Source organism: Nomascus leucogenys, chromosome 16 (genome assembly GCF_006542625.1).
Source record: "Nomascus leucogenys isolate Asia chromosome 16, Asia_NLE_v1, whole genome shotgun sequence".
Lineage (NCBI taxonomy): Eukaryota > Metazoa > Chordata > Mammalia > Primates > Hylobatidae > Nomascus > Nomascus leucogenys.
In genome coordinates, this window is record NC_044396.1 from 42,876,680 (window position 1) to 42,900,948 (window position 24,269).

Genomic DNA, 24,269 nt, shown 5'->3' on the forward strand with positions numbered 1-24,269 from the left:
CTATGACCTTGACTGAACCTTTTATTTTCTCCTTCAAATGTGTGTGTAGGCTGGGTGTGGTGGCTCACGCCTGTAATCCCAGCACTTTGGGAGGCTGAGGTGAGTGGGTCACATGAGGTCAGGAGTTTGAGACCAGGCTGACCAATGTGGTGAAACCCTGTCTTTCGGAAAAATACAAAAATTAGCAGGGTGTGATGGCACATGCTTATAATCCCAGCTACTCAGGAGGCTGAGGCAGGAGAATTGCTTGAACCCGGGAAGTGGAGGCTGCAGTGAGCCAAGATCCCGCCATTGCACTCCAGCCTGGGTGACAGAATGAGACTCTATCTCAAACAACAACAATAACAACAAAAAACAAATGTGTGTGTAATATATAAGAAATAGTCTTAAAATTACAATGATCAGACTGGGTGTGGTGGCTCATGCCTGTAATCCCAGCACTTTGGGAGGCCCAGGCAGGCAGATCACTTGAGGTCAGGAGTTCGAGACCCGACTGGCCAAAATGGCGAAACACTATCTCTACCAAAAAATACAAAAATTACCTGGGCGTGGTGGTGCACAACTGTAATCCCAGCTACTCCAGAGGCTGAGGCAAGAGAATCACTTGAACCCGGGAGGTGGAGGTTGCAGTGAGCCAAGATTGCGCCACTGCACTCCAGCCTGGGCAACAGTGCGAGAATCCATCTTAAAAAAAAAAAAATTACAATGATCAACCATTTATGAAATAATTGAGCCAATCTTGTGCCCATTTCTTTGATTTTTGCTCTGTGAAGCTGGTATGGAGGATATACATGTCTCCAGACTATTCTTTACTTTTAGAGAATTTTAAGGCCGTGTGGCTGAAGCTCAGGAAACTGAAATCATTAGTAGGCAGAAGGAGGTAACAGTTTAAGGGCTCTTTCTTGCAGCTCTGTAAAATAGTAGGAAACCATTTCCTCAATTTTAGAGGAGTGAAATAGCAGAAAGACTTGGGGAAGCTCACCAGATCACCTTCTGTCTTGTGCCTGCCAGAAGGACCAGACCTAGCAATACTGATGCCCTTGTACAGTTAATAGAACTCTTGCCACTGTCAAGCATGTATCTATGTCTTTCCCTCTCTCCCTTTTTTTTTTTTTTGCAAGAGAGTTTCACTGTTGTTACCCAGGCTGGAGTGCAATGGTCCAATCTCAGCTCACTGCAAACTCTGCCTCCCATGTTCAAGTGATTCTCCTGTCTCAGCCTCCCAAGTAGCTGGGATTACAGGCATGTGCCACCACCCCTGGCTAATTTTGTATTTTTAGTAGGATGGGGTTTCACCATGTTGGTCAGGCTGGTCTGGAACTCCTGATCTCAGGTGATCCACTCGCCTTGGCCTCCCAAAGTGTTGGGATTACAGGCATGAGGCATCGTGCCCGGCTTTCCCTCTTATTTTTTCTCTTGGTTTGAAGGATTGTGGTAGTCATTAATCATGTTTTCTAAATATTCCTGATTCTCTGTTTTCCAGGACATGGTAGGATTGCATTTCCCAGGCTTGATTTGGGTGAAGCCATGTGAGTAGTTCTGGTCAGTGAGTTTTAAGTGAAAGAGACAAGCATCACTTCCAGACCAGAGCTTTTCTTTCGTTTTTTATTTTTATTTTATTTCATTTCATTTTATTTTATTTTTTCGAGACCAAGTTTCACTCTTGTTGCCCAGGCTAGAGTGCAACGGTGCGGTCTCGGCTCACTGCAACCTCCGCCTCCTGGGTTATAGTGATTCTCCTCCCTCAGGCTCCCAAGTAGCTGGGATTACAGGCACCTGCCACCATGCCCAGCTAACTTTTCTATTTTTAGTAAAGATGGGGTTTCACCACGTTGGCCAGGCTGGTTTCAAACTCCTGATCACAGGTGATCTGCCCGCCTTGGCCTCCTGAAGTGCTGAGATTATAGGCATGAGCCACTGCACCTGGCTGAGAGCTTTTCATTGTTGGTGTGAGATCCTCCAGATTCTCTTTTCATCTGTCACAACAACATGCAAGTTTCAAGCGGGTGCCTGCTCGCTCAGCTTGAGTCTTAATTAGACAGATAAGGAGCAGAGCCCCCAGCTGATCCTTCATGGGATTACTGTATAATTCCAAAATAAACCTTTGCTTAGAAAGCGCTAAAAGTTCCTTTGTATCATTCAGCTTAAATGACCCTTTGGAAAGGCAATCCTTGACCGCTCAGGATAAAAGTCCTCAAGGATATCGGTTACTTTTTTAACACATTCCCATGTTTAATTGTCTTCATGGTACTCCTTACTCCCTGAAATAGTTTTTTTATTTATTAGTACTTGGGGTGTGTGTGTGTGTGTGTGTGCCTCCCCTCTTTAAAACAGAAAATTTGCTGCTTATTTCATTCACAGAAGTCTCCCTAATGCTTTGAGCATAGAGACAAGTAGGGACCAGATCAGCCAGATACTTACAGGCCATGGCAAGAAGTTTGCATTTAATTTTTTTTTCTTTTATTTGTGAGACAGGGTCTCTCTCTGTCGCCCAGACTGGAGTGCAATGGTGCCATCTGGGCTCACTGCAATCTCTGCCTCCCGGGTTCAAGTGATTCTCCTGCCTCAGCCTCCCAAGTAGCTGAGGTTACAGGCACGCACCACTACACCTGGCTAACATTTGTATTTTTAGTAGAGATGGGGTTTCACCATGTTGGTTAGGCTGGTCTAGAACTCCTGGCCTCAAGTGATCCACCTGCCTCGGCCTCCCAAAGTGCTGGGATTACAGGTGTGAGCCACTGCGCCTGGCCCCTAAGTTTGCATTTAATTCTAAGTGCAACGTGAAGCCACTGAAGGACAATGAGGCTCTGACTACTTTCAGAGAATGGCCATGGGAATGGGGCAACAGTGACAGTGAAAATAGATCAGTCAGCAGACTGTTGCATTATCCTAGGCAAGATGATGGTGGCTTGAACTAGGGTGGTGTCTGTGGACCAAAGATATAGGTCTTGCTGATGTGGGAAATGGGGAAAATGAGGAAACAAGAATGACTCCCAAATTTCTCTCTTTAATAACTAGGTAAACAGGGGTTCCATTGTTAAGAGGGGAATAGTAAGGGAAGAACAGTTTGGGGGAAGGTTGTGGCAAAGGGCTGGAAATCTAGAATTCCCTTTTGAGTATATTAAGAAGACATTCTGATTTATATATATCAATTTGGGGTAGCAGATATAAATCTGAGAATTTTTAAGTTATTTATGATCACTTTTGGAGAATATCTGTATACCGAAATAAATTTTAACATTAGGGCTGGGCACGGTGGCTCAAGCCTGTAATCCCAGCAATCTGGGAGGCCAAGGCAGGCAGATCACCTGAGGTCAGGAGTTCAAGACCAGCCTGGCCCACATGGTAAAACTCTGTTTCTACTATAAAAAAAAAAAAAATACAAAAATTAGCTGGGTGTGGTGGCAGGCGCCCGTAATCCCAGTTACTTGGAGGCTGAGGCAGGAGAATCGCTTCAACCTGTGAGGCAGAGGTTGCAGTGAGCCAAGATCATGCCATTGCACTCCAGCCTAGGTGACAAGAGCAAAATTTGATCTCAAAAAAATAAAAACATTTAAAGGTCAGACAGGTGTGGAGGAGCCCCCAAAAGTAACGGAGAAAGATCAACTAGGGATGGAAGAAGAAAACCAGAAATGTGGGCAATCCCAGAAACTAAACAAGGGAAATATTTCAAGGATACAGTGGTCAAGTGCTTTGAATGCTGCTAAGAACTAAGGTAAGACAACAGAAATGTTTTTTCTTTTTTTTTGGAGACAGAATCTTGCTCTGTTGCCCAGGCTGGAGTGCAACGGCGAAATCTCGGCTCACTGCAACCTCCGCCTCCTGGGTTCAAGCAATTCTCCTGCTTTAGCCTCCCAAGTAGCTGGGGCTACAGGTGTGCACCACCACACCCAGCTAATTTTTGTATTTTTAGTAGAGACTGGGTTTCGCCATGTTGGTCAGGCTGATCTTGAACTCCTGGCCTCAAATGATCCACCACTTCAGCCTTTCAAACTGCTGGGATTACAGGCGTAAGCCACCACGCCCAGCCAGGTATGTAACTTTTTAATCTTAGCAGCCATTTTTTTAGGAATAGAATGGAAGGCAGTTTTGCCCTAAGCAGTTCCCAGCTTGACTTTTTTCTTTGGCTTAGTGATTTTGGGGTCCCAAGATTTATATTCCTTTCCCACTGTGAAAGCAAGCAGAGAAATGGGCACAGCTAGAGGGATACAGAGTTGGTGGGGATAAGAAAAGTGTTATTTTGGTTTTACTTTTTTTTTTTTTTTTGAGACTGAGTCTTGCTCTGTTGCCCAGGCTGGAGTGCAGTGGCATGCTCCTGGCTCACTGCAACCTCTGCCTCCCGGGTTCAAGCAATTCTCCTGCCTCAGCCTCCCAAGTAGCTGGGATTTACGGGCACATGCCACCATGCCCAGCTATTTTGTTTGTATTTTTAGTAGAGGTGGGGTTTCACCATGTTGGCCAGGCTTGTCTCGAACTCCTGACCTCGTGATCCACCTGCCTCGGCCTCCCAAAGTGCTGGGATTACAGATGTTTTTACTTTTTAAAGATGAATCATATTAGAACAAGCTTGTATTACAGCATTTTTGTACACTGATGAGACCATCCAGCATGAAGAGAGATTGGATGATTCAGGCGAGAGAAGGAATCAGCAAAACAACAAAATCTTGGCAGGTGCAGTGGTTCACACCTGTAATGTCAGCACTTTGGGAGGCCGAGGTGGGCAGATGACTTGAGATCAGGAGTTCAAGACCAGCCTGGCCAACATGGTGAAACCCCATCTCTACTAAAAATACAAAAATTAGCTGGGTGTGGTGGCGGGCACCTGTAATCCCAGCTACTTGGGATGCTGAGGCAGAATAATGGATTAACTTGGGAGATGGATGTTATAGGGAACTGAAATCTTGCCACTGAACTCTGGCCTGGTGACAGAGCAAGACCCCATCTCAAAAAACAAAATAAAATAAAACAAAAGAATAAGGAAAAGTCAGGCTGGTTGCAGTCGCTCACTCCTGTAATCCCAGCACTTTGGGAGACCAAAGCTGGAGGATAGTTTGAGCCCAGGAGTTCAAGACTATCCTGGGCAACTTAGTGAGATCCCATTTTGATTAAACAAATAAATAAATACAAGAATAAGAAAAAAATTATTAACTGAAGGAGAGAGGATACAAAATAGTCATCTTGGAGAGTGAAAACACAAAGTTTTTTGAACACTGGAATAGAATGACCAATTTGAGACTCCTAATCACAAACTTAAAGCCTATCAGGCCTGGTGCAGTGGCTCACACCTGTAATCCCAGTACTATGGGAGGCTGAGGCAGGAGGATCGCTTGAGCCCAGGAGTTCATCAGACTGGACAACATGGTGAAACCCCATCTCTACAAAAAATACAAAAATTAGCTGGGCGTGGTGGTGCACGCCTATAATCCCAGCTATTCAGGAGGCTGAGGTGGGAGGATTGCTTGACCCTGGGAGTCAGATGAAGCTGAGATCACACCATTGCACTTCAGCCTGGGCAACAGAGCAAGACCCTTTTTCAAAAAATAATATATATATATATAAAATAAAGTAAGCCTAACAGACTGAAAGCCAGTTATTTTAGCTGGTTAAGAGGGAACCACTGAAAATTGCCCTAGAGAGAGCAAATATGGCAATTGTTGTAGCTCATTTACACTAAATAATCATTTAAAGTATATAGTTATAATATAATACATGGCAATGTTAAAGAAAGATGCAGCTAACACAAATTGGAAAGTAGGAGTGAAGAAGTATGAGAGGTTGGGGTGTGAATATCTTTATCTGACCCAGAGTGAGGAGTTAATGTATATTTTTGAAGGTTGAAAATCCAAGAATTAAATTTTAAAGTACTTAGATTATATAATTTAAATTACAAAGTTTACCACGAGAGAAGAAAAATTTTAGGAAGAAATAGCTTAAATTACCTAAATCTTCATTCATCATAAGACAGGTGAATATACAATGCTAAAAATTGATAAATGGCTGGGTGTGGTGGCTCATTCATGTAATCCCAGCACTTTGGGAGGCTGAGGCAGGAGGATTGCTTGAGCCCAGGAATTCAAGACCAGCTTGGGCAATATGGCAAAAACCCGTCTCTACAAAAATTAGTTGGGCATGGTGGTGGATACCTGTAGCCCCAGCTACTCAGGTGGCTAAGGTGGGAGGATCACTTGAGCCCAGGAGTTCAAGGTCACTGCACTCCAGCCTGGATGACAGGGCGAAACTTGTCGTCTCAAGGAAAAAAAATGAGCCAGGCTCAGTGGCTCACGCCTGTAATCCCAACACTTTGGGAGGTCAAGGCAGGTGGATCACCTGAGCTTAGGAGTTCGAGACCAGCCTGGCTAACAAGGTGAAACCCCATCTCTACTAAAAGTACAAAAATTAGCTAGGCATGGTGGCAGGTGCCTGTAATCTCAGCTACATGGGAGGCTGAGGCAGGAGAATCACTTGAACCCAAGAGGCGCAGGTTGCGGTGAGTCGAGATTGTGCCATTGGACTCCAGCCTGGATGACAAGAGCAAAACTCCATCTCAAAAAAAAAAAAAGAAAAAGAAAAGAAACGACAAAAAAATTAGTGAAGTAGACATTTTATTAATTTGTAAACAAGGAGGCAATCATTAGAAGAAACAAAAACAACATTAAAAGTGATTGCTTATGGGAGTGAAACTACAAATGGAATAGGAAACAACTACTTCTCATTATAAGCCTTTCTGTACTATCTGATTTTTTCGACATATGTAGGCATTACAATACTTTAATAAAATTAAAACCTATTTAGGTGTGAATAAAGACCTTTAGGTTGGAACCAAGTTTTATCAAGGCAAAATTAGTTAAGTTTTATCAAGGGGACATTTATTTCCAGCCCCTTTCCATGCCCTCTTCATAGCCTTCTCTCAATATTAGTTTTCTCCCAATATCAAAGGGATTCATTGTTCTCCTGCCTCTGGCTTTCTCCCACCTTCACTCAGGAATATTGCTTCTCCAGTTGTTTTCTGCTCAACTTATTTTTTTTGAGAGGAGTCTTGCCCTGTTGCCCAGGCTGGAGTACAGTGGCACAATCTCAGCTCACTGCGACCTCCTCCTGCGTTCTAGTGATTCTCTTGCCTCAGCCTCGTGAGTAGCTGGGACTACAGATACCTGTCACCATGCCCAGCTAATGTTTGTATTTTTTGTAGAGACGGGTTTCACCATGTTGGCCAGGCTTGTCTCAAACTCCTGACCTCAAATGTTCCACCCGCCTGGGCCTCCCAAATTTCTGGGATTACTGGGATTGCAGGTGTGAGCCTCTGTGTCCAGCCTGTTCCCTTTTATTTTCATTTCCCAGTCCCGTTCTCTGCTAATCCTGAAATTTTTTTTTTTTTTGAGATGGAGTTTCGCTCTGTTGCCCGGGCTGATCTTGGCTCACTGCAACCTCTGCCTCCTGGTATTTCAAGCGATTCTCCTGTCTCATCCCTGAGTAGCTGGGACTACAGGCTCATGCCACCATGCCTGGTTAATTTTTGTATTTTTAGTAGAGACAGGGTTTCACTATGTTGGTCACACTGTTCTCGAACTCCTGATCTCGTGATCCGCTCACCTTGGCCTCCCAAAGAGCTGGGATTACAGGCATGAGCCACTGCGCCTGGCCAAAAAATTTTTTTTTAGAAAAATAATTAACTCAAAGGAATTAATCTATGTTAACACACCGTCAGTTGCTGATATATGTAGATTGGGGAAGATTTCGTGGCAGTGTGTGAAGTCTTCCAAAGCAGTTCAAATTGTATCATCTTTATACAGTTCATTTCATTCTTTTTTTTTTTTTCAGATGGAGTTTTGCTCTTGTGGCCCAGGCTGGAGTGCAATGGCGCAATCTTGGCTCACCACAACCTCTGCCTCCAGGGTTCAAGTGATTCTCCTGCCTCAGCCTCCTGAGTAGCTGGGATTACAGGCATGCACTACCACTCCCAGCTAATTTTGTATTTTTATTAGAGATGGGGTTTCTCCATGTTGGTCAGGCTGGTCTCGAACTCCCAACCTCAGGTGATCCGCCTGCCTTAGCTTTCCAAAGTGCTGGGACTAAAGGCGTGAGCCACTGAGCCCGGCTTCATTGTTATTATGTAATGATTCAGCAGTTATTATCAACTGGGGTTGGAATCAGGATGCACCTTAAATAGTTGTTGAGATATTAATGTTTTTATTACAAGTTCTTGTTAACTTGATTTAAACAGGATTTAGCACATCCCAAGCATGTAGGTGGGTAATAAATATCAATTGTGCAATTATGAGGATGACATAAAACTACTATATACTTAAGGTAAAAATTGTTGACTTACTGACCACACACCCTTAATTTACATTCTTACAACACAAACGAAACTCATCAAATTATTTTGACAGTTTTATATGCTTAATCAACATGTTGGATATCGGATAAACAAACACGTAGCCTACAATTAACTGTCAACAATTGTTATTCCCATTATTACTAACTGATGTCCACCAATAACATTATATAACCCATACAACTTCTACTTCCAAGAAGTGCAGCATATTTCTTGTATTTTATTTATTCAATAAAAAAATTTTCCATGGTAAAAAACATTACTGGCATTAACACTCAATCAAGAAGTTCATTACTTAATGCAAACAATGATTTTTTGGGGATTGAAAATAATTGTGCATTTTTCTGTAGATTAGGGTACAGTTTGCAATTATATTTTGCAATTTTCTTCCCAAAGGTAGGAAAGTTTAATAAAAACATAATGAAAACTACTGAATTAAAAATCACTAAAGGCAGGCTGGGCTCAGTGGCTCACACCTGTAATCCCAGCACTTTGGGAGGCCAAGGCAGGTGGATCATTTGAGGTTAGGAGTTTCAGACAAGCCTGGCCAACGTGGTGAAACCCAGTCTCTACTAAAAAACCAACCAAACAAACAAACTAAAAAAGCTGTACGTGGTGGTGCATGCCTGTAATCTCAGCTACTGGGGAAGCTGAGGCAGGAGAATCGCTTGAACCTGGGAGGGGAGGCTGCAGTGAACCGAGATGGCGCCACTGCACTCCAGCCTGGGCGACATAGTGAGATTCCATCTCAAACAAACAAACAAACAAACAAACCAAAAATCACTAAAGGCAGAAAATAGGTTCTATTTCCCCCCACGCCCCATTCTATTTCTTTTGTGCTTCTAAATAGAGTCTAGACTTTACCTTCATATCATTTTATCGAACTCATATATTTTCTTGTTTTTGCTAATTCGTCTACAAGAGGCCTACTTTTATCTTTAACTTTTAAAAAGCATTCATGGGCCAGGCGCGGTGGCTCACGCCTGTAATCCCAGCACTTCGGGATGCCGAGGCAGGGGGATCACCTGAGGCCAGGAGTTGGAGATCAGCCTGGCCAACATGGCGAAAACCCGTCTCTACTAAAAATACAAAAAAAATTAGCCGGGCCTGCTGGTGAATGCCTGTAATCCCAGCTACTCGGGAGGTGAAGGCGGAAGAATTGCTTGAACCAGAGAGGCAGAGGTTGCAGTAAGCCGAGATTGCACCATTGCACTCCAGCCTAAGCAACAGAGCGAGACTCTGTCTCAAAATAATTAATAATAATAATAATAATAATTCACTTTTGGAAACTGTTCCCTACTAGATTTCAAACAACTTGGGAATGAAATCCTATCTGAGTTCATCCATGTGTATTTCCAAAAAGTTCACTGTCTTACTTATAAATAGTACTTGAAGGAATGAATACAACTTTTTCTTTATGTAGTTATTTTACACTTGATTTAAAGGAACTTAAAAAACACGCAGTTAAACCTAGAGACACATGCCCTCCAAAAATTGTCTTTCCTTCATTGTTTGTGATTACTAGTTAGAGCTAGCAGAAAAAACGCCCCAGCAAGTGAAATGTCAAACCATTACTAAAAGAAAGAAAAAGAAATAACTCACTTGAGAGAAAAAAGAAGAGCTGGGATTTTTCGAGTAATAATGTTCGTATTTTGTGATGCAGATACTCAATTTTACATTCTAAAAATACTACTTTTATAGTAGGAAGCGGTGTACGTTTGAATCCTGGCTCTGCCGCTTGTTCCAAGAAGTTGGTCAAGCTATCGGACCTTGCTAAGCCTTCCCTGTTGTAACTGTAAAATGTAGTAACACCATTTACCTCTAGAATGGCTGTAAATCGAGTAAGGCTTATTTAATACAGCGTCTGGCATACACCAGGCATTCAGTATGGCGCCAGTCATTAACAGTAGGTGGTTAGTAACTGCGATTCACTCAAAACAATACAGGTGCACACGGATGAGAGTTCACACTTTGAGTCTTATTCAAAGATTGGTATTAGCCAGGCATTTTGATAGGTGCACTCTGAGTTTTATTTTCGTACCTCACGGTGTATAATTACGCAAGCTCAAAAGCTAGTAATTGACAGCTCACTTTGCTTTACTCTGGGTTCTGCATTGACCGCAGAGAAGACACGGCGTAGACAAACAGGCAAGGCCAAACGCTAACTCAAAAAAGATCCTTTATTTAACGCAGTGTTTTTAGTGCATGCTCTTGTTTGGCGAAAGAGAAGGTTTTAAGTTCAGAATATTAAAAGGGACCCCGAGGACAAAGCAGGATCTCGGAAAATAAGATCACATCCCCAAAGAACTAAAAGGACAACCGAGACAAACTTGCATACTCCCACGACTCTGCCCGAGTCCCGGGCTTGCGCGCGCGGCTGTAGCGCGACAGGGGCGGGGCCACGGCCACAAAGCAGCCCCCGAGACCACGTGGCCTCCGAGCAGCTCAGATCGCCCTTGAAAGTTCTTGGATCTGCGGGTTATGGCCGGTCCCTTGCAGGGCGGTGGGGCCCGGGCCCTGGACCTACTCCGGGGCCTGCCGCGTGTGAGCCTGGCCAACTTAAAGCCGAATCCCGGCTCCAAGAAACCGGTAAATGGGTGGTGGCGGTGCGGGGAAGCGCTGGGGACCCGGGCGATGAAAGCGGCCCTTCTCTCCCTGTCATTAGGAGAACTGCCCTTTCTGGGAGGGTGTTGGGATGAAAGTAGGATTGCCTCGTGCCTGTTCTCCCTTACTGCCCAGAGGGAAATCTTTCCACGTGCACCCAGTTCTTTTTTTTTTTTTTTTTTCCGTGACGGAGTCTTGCTCTGTCGCCCAGAAGCAATTCTCCTGCCTCAGCCTCCCGAGTAGCTGGGATTACAGGCACCCGCCACCACGCCCGGCTAATTTTTGTATTTTTAGTAGAGACATGGTTTCACCGTGTTGGCCAGGCTGGTTTTGAACTCCTGACCTCGTGATCCGCCTGCCTCGGCCTCCCAAAGTTCTGGGATTACAGGCGTGAGCTGCCGCTCCCGGCCGCACACAGTTCTTAATAAGGTTATGTTTAAAAGTGTAAAGATACCAGGCGGAGAAGCCGACTCGCTGAAACTACAAAGTCATTGTGTCATTCAAAATTGGATTTAAAATGAAATGTTTTCCCCGTGTATCTTTATGTTCATTGGAAAGCTCTGAATTGCAGCTGTCCCTTCTGCAGTTCACTAAATACAGCTAGAAAAGCTGTTAGTTGACAATGTACTGTCATTTTAACAGTCAGTTCATTGCTTTCGTGAAATGACAGGAAATTAAGGAAAATATTTTCTTCAACAAATCAGTTTTCAAATAAAATTACAGGTTTATGAATAACATTTGCATATTTACAATTAATTTCAAAATAAATTCTTGACTATCATTTAAAATGTTGTGAATATTTAATTCTAGGATTTTTTTCAGTTTCAACCTATTATAAAAACCTTATCCTCATCCCAACCTTTACTTTTTGCTTTTGAAACACGCTTGGACTTTGGTTACAAGAATTAGCTATGTCTTTAGAGGCAAAGATGCTAACAGAGTGTGTGGACCTTTGAGCAAGTAGGACATGCTTGACACAATAGTGTTAGCTAGCACTGGTGGGTTGGATGAATGAACAGCATAACAAAAAGTGAAGAGCTGAAATGCAGTTTTTAGAAATGCATCTGAAATTCATAAAATTCTCTTCTTTCCTTGTAGGAGAGAAGACCAAGAGGTCGGAGAAGAGGTAGAAAATGTGGCAGAGGCCATAAAGGAGAAAGGCAAAGAGGAACCCGGCCCCGCCTGGGCTTTGAGGGAGGCCAGACTCCATTTTACATCCGAATCCCAAAATACGGGTTTAATGAAGGACATAGGTAAGGTTGCTTTGCTTTTTAAAGTACAGGTCCCCAATTTCCATTAAAAAGTACCTGAAAATAGTTTGGTAGAAATTTTGGTGGAAATTTTAAATTCACTTTGAAGCAAACTTTTGCTACTGTTCCCCTGAACCATTTTTTGGTAATGAAATTTTGCCTGGATTATTAAAAGGAAAAAAAGCCCAGACATTGCCCTCAGACCTGCAAAATGGAGATTCTAATGTCCACTCTAATGGTTATTAAAAGAATGAGCAATAATAGACAGTATACATAAAAATCTGGCCCACTGTAGTCACCTAATGATAACTACCATTATTAATTTGAGCTCCATAGTAAGTTACATTTTCCACAGATTTATTTGTGTAAATAAGTGAAGTAAATGCTTAGAGAGGGAAATAATTTTTAGTGGAACAAAGGTGGTTTCTTTTCATTACCCAAAACCAAGCAATATTACATGTTTGTGTTACACTCAAGAGGGTTTTGTTTAGTTAATAATTAAAATTGGTGGAGGAAAACACAAGACAAAGCTTTGAGTTGATTTCAAGAAGTTACAGGAAGATGAGAGTTTTCCAACTCTTACATTCTTGTTTTACAGTTTCAGACGCCAGTATAAGCCTTTGAGTCTCAATAGACTGCAGTATCTTATTGATTTGGGTCGTGTTGATCCTAGTCAACCTATTGATTTAACCCAGCTTGTCAATGGGAGAGGTGTGACTATCCAGCCACTTAAAAGGGATTATGGTGTCCAGCTGGTCGAGGAGGTAAGTCTTGATTAGATCTTTTGGTGTTACATAGGAGAATTTTTTTTTTTTTTTTAGACGGAGTCTTGCTCTCTGTTGCCTGAGCTGGAGTACAGAGGCGCAGTCTCGGCTCCTGCAACGTCCACCTCACAAGTTCAAGTGATTCTCCTGCCTCAGCCTCCTGAATAGCTGGGATTACAGGCACCCACCACCATGCCCAGCTAATTTTATTTATTTTTAGTAGAGACAGGGTTTCACTATGTTGGCCAGGCTGATCTTGAACTCCTGACCTCAAGTGATCTGCTCACCTCGGCCTCCCAAAGTGCTGGAATTAACAGGCTTGAGCCACCATGCCTGGCCCGTAGGAGGATATTTTTGATTTCTAGATAATCAGTACCCCCTTTATTTTTATCCCATTTGTGTTTATAACTGTTATGTAGTGGTGATCGCTGTGGTTTTGGAAAGCTGTCATGCTATCATCGCAGGGCTCTGTCCCTTGGTCCTAAAATGCTCTTCTGCCTATCTGTAAAGCTTGCCCCCTTCCTTTTTTTTTTTTTTTTTTGAGATGGATCTTGCTCTGTTGCCCAGGCTAGAGTGCAGTGGCACGATCTCGGCTCACTGCAACCTCTGCCTCCTGGGTTCAAGAGATTCTCCTGCCTCAGCCTTCTGAGTAGTTGGGACTACAGGCGTGCGCCACCACATCCGGCTAATTTTTTATATTTTTAGTAGAGATGGGGTTTCGCCATATTGGCCAGGCTGGTCTTGAACTCCTGACCTCGTGATCCACCCACCTCGGGCTCCCAAAGTGCTGGGATTACAGGCGTGAGCCACCACACATGGCACCCCCTTAATTCTTTTGGTTCTCTGCTTGAATGTCAACATATCAGGAAGATCTTTTTTAAATTTTTTTAATAGAGATGGAGTCTCACTCTGTCTCCCAGGCTGGAGTACAATGGCACGATCTCAGCTCACTGCCAACCTCTGCTGCCTGGGTTCAAGCTATTCTCGTGCCTCAGCCTCCCGAGTAGGTGGGACTACAGGTGCGTGCCACCATGTCTGGCTAATTTTTTTTTATTTTTAGTAGAGATGGGGTTTTGCTATGTTGGCCAGGCTGTTCTTGAACTCCTGACCTCAGGTGATCTGCCTGCCTCAGCTTCCCAAAGTGCTGGGATTACAGATGTGAGCCACCCCGCCTGGCCAGGAAGGTCTTTTTTGAGAGTCTTTTTAAAAGAGCACTTGCCCTGCTTCAGGAGTCACACTGTTTCCTTTACTCTGCCCAAAGTTTTTTTCTTTGAATATATATGAGCACTTGACATTTATTACCAAGTTATGCATTTGTTTTCATTGTCTTCCTTACTAGAATATAAGCTCCCTTGAGGGCAGGTGCTTTGATTCATTGCTTTACTTTCTTCTTTATTTTTTTGAGACAGCATCTCACTCTGTGGCCCAGGCTGGAGTACAGTGGTGTCATCTCAGCTCACTGCAACCTCTGTCTCCTGAATTCAAGCGATTCTCCTGCCTTAGCATCCCAAGTAGCTGGGATTACAGGCACCTGCCACCAGGCCCAGCTAATTTTCTGCCTTTTTTTTTTTGGAGATGGAGTTTCACTGTGATCTCCACCTCCCAGGTTCAAGCGATTCTCTTGCCTCAGCCTTCCAAGTAGCTGGGATTACAGGCATGTGCCACCATGCCAGGCTAATTTTGTATTTTTAGTAGAGGCAGGGTTTCACCATGTTGGTCAGGCTGGTCTTGAACTCCTGACCTCAGGTGATCTGCCTGCCTCGGCCTCCCAAATTGCTGGGATTACAGACATGAGCCACCCGTCGGCCAAATTTTTTGTACATTGTTAATCAACTACTGTTTGCCAATAATACAGTTGTATAGGTAAGTTAGTGTCCACTAGAGGGAAGCATATATTTATGAAAAAACCTTTCAGATTCCTTTGAAAAAGTGAACTGTATGGATAAAAACTTTCCAAATAAAGTAATTTGAAAAGAGAATACCAAATACAAGATTAAGCCTCAGTATTCTACCCTGAGTGTGTATAAAGAAATACACATGTAACTTAACATTTGGAAATCCATGACCTCATCAGCCCTTAAACTGCACATCCCAACATCCTTAGGTGTTGTCTATTAGATTAGCAAAAATAACCCTGAAAACTTTACCCCAGGGCACTGGGCAAGTAATTGCAATGACACATTATTTATAGCCCTGTTAACTGATTTACTTCTGTGATTTCAGATTTGCAGTAAATAGTGAATAATAAGACAGTTTTGATCCTTTAGCACAAAATTATCAATTTGGAAACATACGTTCTCAAGGAAAAGCAAAATGAAAGAAACCTGATATAAAGATAGTCCTAAAAATGCTATTTATACTACTGAAAATACTGGAGCTGACACCAATGCCCCCAAATAGGGAGATAGTTAAGCAAACTATGGATTGCTTAAAAATCACAAATCATACAGCAAGACCCTGTTTTACTGAATCAAAGGTACTGTTGATTTTAAACGTATACCAGTATTAGATGTAAAAAAAGTGTGAAAATGCATCTTAGAATTGATGGAATATTTTTGAAATACATGAAAAATTAATAATAGAAGGAGCTAAACTGGGAGCCACTTTGTTTCAGCTTCATGAAAACTTTCTATTGCCATTGAGTGGTAATGTTGCCATCTTTTTGCTTTTATCAGAATCTCCTTTGAAATTAGAGAAAAATATAGCACATCCTGACTGTGACCAAAAATTTAACTTTTTAGAGTTCAGAGCTACAGTTTTCTTTTTTTTTTCTGTCTTTTTAATTTTTTTGAGATGGAGTCTTGCCCTGTTGCCCAGGCTGCAGTGCAATGGCGCAATCTCCACTCACTGCAACCTTCACCTCCACCTCGGGTTTAAGCCATTCTCCTGCCTCAGCCTCCCGAGTAGCTGGGATTACAGGCACATGCCACCATGCCCGGCTACTTTTTGTATTTTTTAGTACAGATGGGGTTTTACCATGTTGGCCAGGCTGGTTTCAAACTCCAGACATCAAGTACTCCCCCCTCCTTGGCCTCCCGAAGTGCTAGGATTACAGGCGTGAGTCACTGCGCCCGGCCTAGGCAGTGAATAAATAATTATTCACTATTTACTGCAAATCTGAAATCACAGAAGTAAATCAGTTAACAGAGCTATAAATAATGTGTCATTGCAATTACTTGACCAGTGCCCTGGGGTAAAGTTTTCAGGGTTATTTTTGCTAATCTAATAGACAACACCTAAGGATGTTGGGATGTGCAGTTTAAGGGCTGATGAGGTCATGGATTTCCAAATGTTAAGTTACATTTTCTTTCTTTTTTTTTTTTTTTGATACGGAGTCTTGCTCTGTCACCCAGGCTGGAGTGCAGTGGCGCGATCTCGGCTCACTGCAAGCTCCGCCCCCCGGGTTCACGCCATTCTCCTGCCTCAGCATCCTGAGGAGCTGGGACTGCAGGCACCCGCCACCATGCCCGGCTAATTTATTTTTTTTTGTATTTTTAGTAGAGACAGGGTTTCACCATGTTAGCCAGGATGGTCTCGATCTCCTGACCTCGTGATCCGCCCACCTCGTCCTCCCAAAATGCTGGGATTACAGGCGTGAGCCACTGTTCCTGGCCTAGAACTACATTTTCTAGTGTTGATTATTCTAGGAAAAATTGGAGGTTTTTTTTTTCAGCTTAGAGGCGATAATAAAGTCAATAGTGAGTGCAAAGTGAAATTTCTATTCTTTTTTTCCCTAGTGAGGCCAACTTCTCCAAAGCTCAGATTTTGTCAGATTTTCTGTTCTTCCACCTGCTCCAGCCTGCATATTCCCTTGTTTAACCTCCTGCTGGCCTCTTGCTTACTTAGGGATAAGGAAGATTAGTTTTTAATCTGTTTGACAGCATAATGTTGTGGTTAAGAATACAGATGCTGTGATTAAACTCCCTGGATTAGAATACTTGCTTTGTGACCTTGGGCAACACAACCTCTGTGCGTTGGTATTTCCATCTATGAAGTCGGTATTTCCATCTATGAAAGTCAGTATTTCCGATCTATGAAAGTTGGTATTTCCATCTATGAAGTCGGGATAGCAATAATCCTATCATAAGGTTGTTATGAGGATTAAGCAGCCTACTATTAATGAAGTCAGGAATGAATGCTTAGTAGGTGTACATAAAATGGAAATGTAGTCAGTCTTACTTACACGAATTGAAAATTGGTAAAACAAGGTAGCCTAAATAAAATGTTAAAAAAAAAGTGATAGGACCTCAAAGCAGAGATATTTAAAATAGGAATTATAGTCATCCCTTAGGATTGGTTCCACGACCGCCTCCTCTCACTATAATCCAGATGATCAAGTCTCTAAGATGGCCTAGTATTTGCATATAACCTGCCACATCCTCCCATATACTTTAAATCATCTCTAGGTTACTTATAATACCTAATATTAGGTTGGTGCACAAGTAATTGTGGCTTTTGCCATTGAAAGTAATGTAAATACTATATAAATAGTTGTTATACTGTATTTAAAGAAGAATTGTTTTCTTATTGTTGTATTGATTGATTTTTTTTTTTTTTTTTGAGATGGAGTCTTGCTCTGTCGCCCAGACTGGAGTGCAGTGGTGCGATCTCAGCTCACTGCAGCCTCTGCCTCCCGGGTTCAAGTGATTCTCCTGCCTCAGCCTCGAAATAGCTGGGATTACTGGTGTCCGGCATCATGCCCGGCTAATTTTTGTATTTTAAGAGATGGGGTTTCACCATGTTGGCCAGGCTGGTCTCAAACTCCTGACCTCAGGTGATCTTCCTGCCTTGGCCTCCCAAAGTGCTGGGATTACAGGCATGAGCCACCGTGCCTGGCCTTATTTTATTTTTATTTTTATTTGAGACGGAGTTTCACTCTTGTAGCCCAGGCTGGAGTGCAATGGCACAATCTCGGCTCACTGCAACTTCCCCCCTCCTGGGTTCAGGCGATTCTCCCACCTCAGCCTCCTGAGTAGCTGGGACTACAGGCGCGTGGCCCCACACCCAGCTAATTTTTTGTATTTTTAGTAGAGATGGGGTTTCTCCATGTTGGGCAGGCTGGTCTCGAACTCCTGACCTCAGGTGATCCACCTACCTTGGCCTCCCAAAGGGCTGGGATTACAGGCATCAACCACTGTGCCCAGCCTTATTTTTTATTATTACTTTTTTTCCGAAAATTATCCATTCAAGTTGGTTGACTTGCAGATGTGGAACCCACAGATATGGAGGACTAACTGTATTGTTACGTTATAGGCACTTTGGAGGGAAAAACACTGTTTAAAAAGGAAGCTTGACATAATTAATTTACTTTTAGCCAAGCTGTTTACCAACAGACTGTTTTGACATATTTCAGGGTGCTGACACCTTTACGGCAAAAGTTAATATTGAAGTACAGTTGGCTTCAGAACTAGCTATTGCTGCCATTGAAAAAAATGGTGGTGTTGTTACTACAGCCTTCTATGATCCAAGAAGTCTCGGTAAGTTTGTTCCACGGTCATTTTCATCTTTCTCTCTTTGTCTCATGTTGACTACTACTTTTAAATTACTTAGTGAATGGCAAATGTTGGTACTAGTCTGGATGTAGTATCTGATCTACATCTACCATATGGATTATTATGATTTAAAGAATACAGCATGTTGCTGACACATACACCAAGGGCAAAAAAGGCTCTCAGCCCCTCCCCTGAACTGTAGACCTGCATCTGCCTGCCTGGCCAATTCTCTTGAATATCTAGCAGGGACCTCAAATGTAGCATGTCTGAAATGTCTCTTTTCTCTCTTTTTTTTAAGACAGAGTCTTGCTCTGTTGCCCAGGCTGGAGTGCAGCGGCTCAATCTCTGCTCACTGCAACTTCTGCCTCCCAGGTTCAAGCGATTCTCCTGTCTCAGTCACCGGAGTAGCTGGGGTTACAGGTGCCCGCCACCACACCCAGCCAATTTTTGTATTTTGGCTAGAGGCGAGTTTCAGCATGTTGTCAAGGCTGGTCTTGAACTCTTGACCTCAAATGATCCACCCTTCTCAGCTTCCCAAAGTGCTGGGATTACAGGTGTGAGCCACCACGCCCAGCCCCTCTTTTCTGTTTTACTTCAGCCTGGCTCTTCTTGTAGTCTTCCGTATGTAAGTAAATGACGAGTCCATCCAAAATTTGGAGTCCTAAACTTTTTCTTTTATGCCCTAATAAATCTTTTGAGTTGTTTCTTCAAACTGTGTCCACATTTGACCACTTCTCCAGCTACTGCCAGTCTGTCCTAGTCACTGTCCTCTTGCCTGGATGACTGGGCCTTCAGGTTGCCTCTGTTTTGATTCCATCTGCAGTGGAGTGACGTGGCACGAGGTTCCTTTTAAAGCATGGACTATCACTCCTTTGCACAAAACCTGCAGTGGTATCCATGCTGCTCCTGCAAGGCTGGCTGTGATCTGCACTAGCTCTTGTCCCTCCTCGTGTTCCCCTGCTCCCTCCATTCCCTTCCTGGCCACCTGGTTTGGCATTCCTCCATACACCGAACCCTGTGTACGGTGTACTTCAGCCTCGGCCTCTGCTGTTCCCCCTGCCTGGAGCTTCCCCCACTTGGAATATTCGTGGCTTTGGGCCCCACTGTTCCAGGTCTCTGCTTATTAGGAGATCTTTCTCACCTGTACTAAATAAAAGAGCATATGTACACACACGCACATGCATGGTGTGCACACGCACACACAGCACGTGCACACACACACACGCACAGTCACATCCTGTCCCCTTGCCCTGCATTGTGTTTGCCCTTGGCAGCTATCACCAGCTGACAAAGTATAAGTTCACTTCTCTTTCTCTGTTCATTCTTTCTTTCCCATCTCTCAGGATGATGGAGACCCTTTGCTACCTGCTGTATCTCCTGCACATAGAGTGATGCCTGGTATCTAGAAGAGGCTCACTTAAATTTTGTTGAATAAATTAATTGGATTTTTCAAGTTGCAGAGATGACAACCAAATGTAACTTGTTGACTAAATGCTTTGCAAAGGATTCTTTGGTGCTTTTACATTCAAATGGGAGTTAAACATTTCCTGGCCAAATTGCATGATTAGAAGAAAATTCTTTGAAAATTAATATATAAAAGGGAAAAAGGGAAGGATTTGTGTCGTCTGTATGTAGAGTTTGAAACAAATAACTACCATTTCCTTTTTCCCATAATTGAAAGCTTTTTAAAAATATTCATCAAAGGCCGGGTGCAGTGGCTCATGCCTGTAATCCCAGCACTTTGGGAAGCCGAGGTGGATGGATCACATGAGGTCAGGAATTCTAGACCAGCCTGGCCAACATGATGAAACCTCATCTGTACTAAACATACAAAAATTAGCGGGGTGTGGTGGCGGGTGCATGCAATCCCAACTACTTGGGAGGCTAAGGCAGGAGAATCCCTTGAACCTGGGAGCAGAGGTTGTAGTGAGCTGAGATCGCGCCACTGCACTCCAGGCTGGGTGACAGAGTGAGACTGTCTCAAAAACAAAAAAAATTTGCCGACATGATGATTCCGTTTTCCCTCTAGTTTATTATAGATGAGCATCTTATTTTGGTCTATCACTCAGTTTTTAGGGTGAGCTGCCTCAAATATGAAAACCAGCATTTTTAAGAGTCACAGACATTTTGGAAGGACTTTTGCGTTAGTGTGTTTTTCAGTGATTGTTACCACAGAATGTGGCGGTAGAGTTTGTTCTCTAGCCAGATGCCCTCTGCCACCCTGAGCTGGCATCTTCGGAGGCACCCTCAGCCTCGATGCTCTTGTGCGTGGCTCTCTGCAGCAGCTCTGCAAGTTGTTCCAGGAGCTTTTTGTTAAAAAAGTAATAAAACAAATCCAATCACAGGTTTATCACTTAGTAGTAATTTTGCCTCTGAATAATTTACTTTGTTGTACTTTAGTTTTCCAAGTTATAGAAAATTTTTTGCCCCATGGTCTCACTCTGTCACCCAGGCTGGAATGTAGTGGTGTGATCAAGGCTGACTGCAACCTCCAACTCCTGGGCTCAAGTGATCCTCCCACCTCAGCCTCATGAGTAGCTGGGACTACAGGTGTGTACCACCATGCCTAGCTAATTTGATTTTTATAAAGATAGGGGTCTCACTGTGTTGCCCATGCTGGTCTCAAACTCCTGGTTTCAAGTGATCCTTGGTGTGAGCCACCATGCCGGGCCAGAAATTTTTTTTTTTTCTTTTCGTTTGAGATGGTCTTGCTCTCTCAGGCTAGAGTGCAGTTCTACTCACTGCAATCTGAAACTCCTGGGCTCAAGAAATCCTCCCACCTAGGCCCCCTGAGTAACTGGGACTACAGGTGCGTGTCACCATGCTAACTTTTTTTTGTTTTATGTTTTGTAGAGTTGAGATCTCACTATGTTGCTCAGGCTGGTCCTGAACTCCTGGGCTCAAGCAATTCTCCTGCCTCCCAAGGTGCTGGCATTAAAAGCATGAGCCATTGTGCCTGGTCTGCAAACTTCTTTCTTAAATATATTTTGAAGATATTTTCTTGATGATTCAAGCACATCCACTATTTACTTACCCTCTGTTGTAGGTGAAGTAGGTAGGATGGTTTGTCCAGAGCATGACCTGGCTTTAGGTGGCTCTGCTTTCTAATTCTTGGTCTTGACCCTTAGCAGATAGCTTCCAGTTCTCATTTCTGTGAGTGGCCTGCCTGGAGTACCTCCTAATCACCATTTCTCATTTGCCCTGTGTGGAGATACTGCTAGGTAATGCAGTATATTAGAGCTGTATAAAACAGCTGTCAGATTCTTGCATTCAGCAAACAGCCAGAGGCTAGTGTTTGCTAGATACTGTTCCAGCTGATGGAGAGACGATAGTGCAAGAGTCAAAAGTCCCTTCCTGGCCGGGCGCAGTGGCCTCACGCCTGTAATCCCAGCACTTTGGGAGGCCAAGTCAGGTGGATCAGCTGAGTTCAGGAGTTCGAGACCAGCCTGGCCAACATGGCAAAACCCCATCTCTACTAAAAATACAAAAATTAGCTGAGCATGGTGGTGCATGCCTGTAATCCCAGCTACTTAGGAGGTTGAGGCAGGAGAATCACTTGAGTCTGGGAGGCAGAGGGTGCAGTGAGCCAAGATCATGCCACTGTACTCTAGCCTGGGCGACAGAGTGAGACTTTGTCTCAAAAAAAAAAAAAAGTCCCTTCCTTCACAGAGCTTATGCCCTGGTGGGTGATAGTTAACATCTGTCTCATTGTATACCAAATACTATACATGTGTGAATGGATTCCATGGATTACATCAGGTAAACTTTGTAACTGCTCTGTGACATATGTACTATTATTTTGAGGTTCTCAATAATTTCCTTAGTACTGTTTTGATTTCTGTAACCAGCTTTGGTTAAGGTTGCATTGCTAACACATGATGAATACAGTGTCAGTTGTATTCATACAGTTATCTATTTGTGTAATTGCTTTCTAAGCTATCTAAAGGCCCTGTGGCATCTGTGATATCTTGTGCGTAGGCCTTTTTTTCACTATCTCACTTTCAGAACACATGTCTTGGGTCCTTTAAAATGTTTGAAAACAAAACTGCGGTTTTGCAGCATTCCTTGTTTCGTTTCACATAAGATTTCTTTGCATGCTCTTTAGTTAAGATAACTCATTTTAGTAAAATTGGTTTTCCAGATACAGGTATGGTTGCTCATGCCTGTAATCCCAGCACTTTGAGAGGCCCAGGTGGGCGGATCACCTGAGGTCAAGCGTTCTAGACTAGCCTGACCAACGTGGTCAAACCCCGTCTCTACTAAAAATGCAAAATGATCCGGGCGTGGTGGCACGTGCCTGTAATCCCAGCTACTTGGGAGGCTGAGGCAGGAGAATTGCTTGAACCCATGAGGCAGAGGTTGCAGTGAGCCGAGATGGTGCCATTGTACTCCAGTCTGGGCAACAAGAGTGAAACTGCGTCTCAAAAAAAAAAATTATAGGAATTAATAATCAAGAGAAACTCTGTAACATCTCTATGGTACAGAGTTACATCTCTATGTTAGAGTTACATCTCTAGGTATGTCTACGAGCTAATATTTGCATCTCACTTTTTAAATTTAAATTTTCTTTTAGACATTGTATGCAAACCTGTTCCATTCTTTCTTCGTGGACAACCCATTCCAAAAAGAATGCTTCCACCAGAAGAACTGGTACCATATTACACGGATGCAAAGAACCGTGGGTACCTGGCGGATCCTGCCAAATTTCCTGAAGCACGACTTGAACTCGCCAGGAAGTACGGTTATATCTTACCTGATATCACTAAAGATGAACTCTTCAAAATGCTCTGTACTAGGAAGGATCCAAGGCAGATTTTCTTTGGTCTTGCTCCAGGATGGGTGGTGAATATGGCCGATAAGAAAATCCTAAAACCTACAGATGAAAATCTCCTTAAGTATTATACCTCATGAATTCCCATCCAAGAAAGCAGAGTTGTTAAAGAGTACTAGAATAGGGGCTGAAGGATCTATATTCCCTCATTGCATTTTCCTTATGTATAATTTTCCAGATGGTGATGTTACTTTTCAGTGTACTCATATGTCTCATTTTCATCTAAAATTAAATGGCAGGAAACAAGGACTGCATAGAGAAACTGAGTCTGTGTGGGTTCTGTCTCAAAGATACAAACTCCCTGATAGTCTATGGAAGGAAAATGACAACTATTTTAGAATATTTCTAGTTTGTTTTTTCAAGGATCTTTTCATCCAGGCCTTGTTACTGTTACAGATCAGAATGAATGCACAAGTGGAATGGGATTGACCTGTAGGCCTGCTCTGCCGAGATGAGAGCAGATGGAATGAGTTGGTGACCCCTCTTAATCTGTAGCCTCAGGGAAACACGGCTACCCAATGTCAAGATGGTAAACCCTCAACTCGAAGAGTAAGATCAGGACGTATGCTTAAGGTGTAAGGCTGAGGAGTAGCTGGTAGGCAGTATGTTTGCCAGTGACATTGAAGGTGAGAGAAACAAAAATTACAAGTGAACTTATTTTCTCAATTCTGTGGTAAAAGTGTTACGGGCAGGCCTTTGTTCTTAGAGCTCCCAAGGGAGCAGTTAGTATGATTATTTAGCTTCTGAAAGATACTTTATATCCAAATCATATGAAGGTTTAATTTACATTGAGCAATTAAAGATTGACCTTGAATAATTCATAATTCTTCCACAGTATAAATAAAATGATTCCTGGCTAGTTATTTTCTTAAAAATAAAAAAAATTGAAAACCTCAACAATGCAATATTTATTTTGTTTGCTTATTGATCTCATATATTGCTCTTCTGAGATTCTATTTACAAAATAACTTATGTACCAAGATTATCTTTCAA

At 42.9% G+C, this 24,269-nt stretch overlaps 1 protein-coding gene across 1 annotated transcript; it reads left to right on the forward strand.

The window, feature by feature from the left end:
• The first annotated feature begins 10,742 nt into the window (after window positions 1–10,742).
• Window positions 10,743–23,538, forward strand: MRPL15 (mitochondrial ribosomal protein L15). Its single transcript, XM_003255965.4, has 5 exons — window positions 10,743–10,924; window positions 12,038–12,192; window positions 12,788–12,953; window positions 18,307–18,430; window positions 23,019–23,538. Exons 1-5 carry the CDS (start codon window positions 10,817–10,819, stop codon window positions 23,354–23,356), a joined length of 891 nt encoding a protein of 296 aa, XP_003256013.1. The 5' UTR covers window positions 10,743–10,816; the 3' UTR covers window positions 23,357–23,538.
• Window positions 23,539–24,269: the final 731 nt, after the last annotated feature.

What these genes read in the sequence shown, in the direction of transcription:
- MRPL15 (XM_003255965.4), top strand. Translation starts at nt 10,817, where the DNA reads ATGGCCGGTCCCTTGCAGGGCGGTGGGGCCCGGGCCCTGGACCTACTC. An exon ending in GGGTTTAATGAAGGACATAG is followed by an intron (nt 12,193 to 12,787) that starts GTAAGGTTGCTT and finishes CTTGTTTTACAG; the next exon opens with TTTCAGACGCCAGTATAAGC. An exon ending in CTATGATCCAAGAAGTCTCG is followed by an intron (nt 18,431 to 23,018) that starts GTAAGTTTGTTC and finishes ATTTTCTTTTAG; the next exon opens with ACATTGTATGCAAACCTGTT.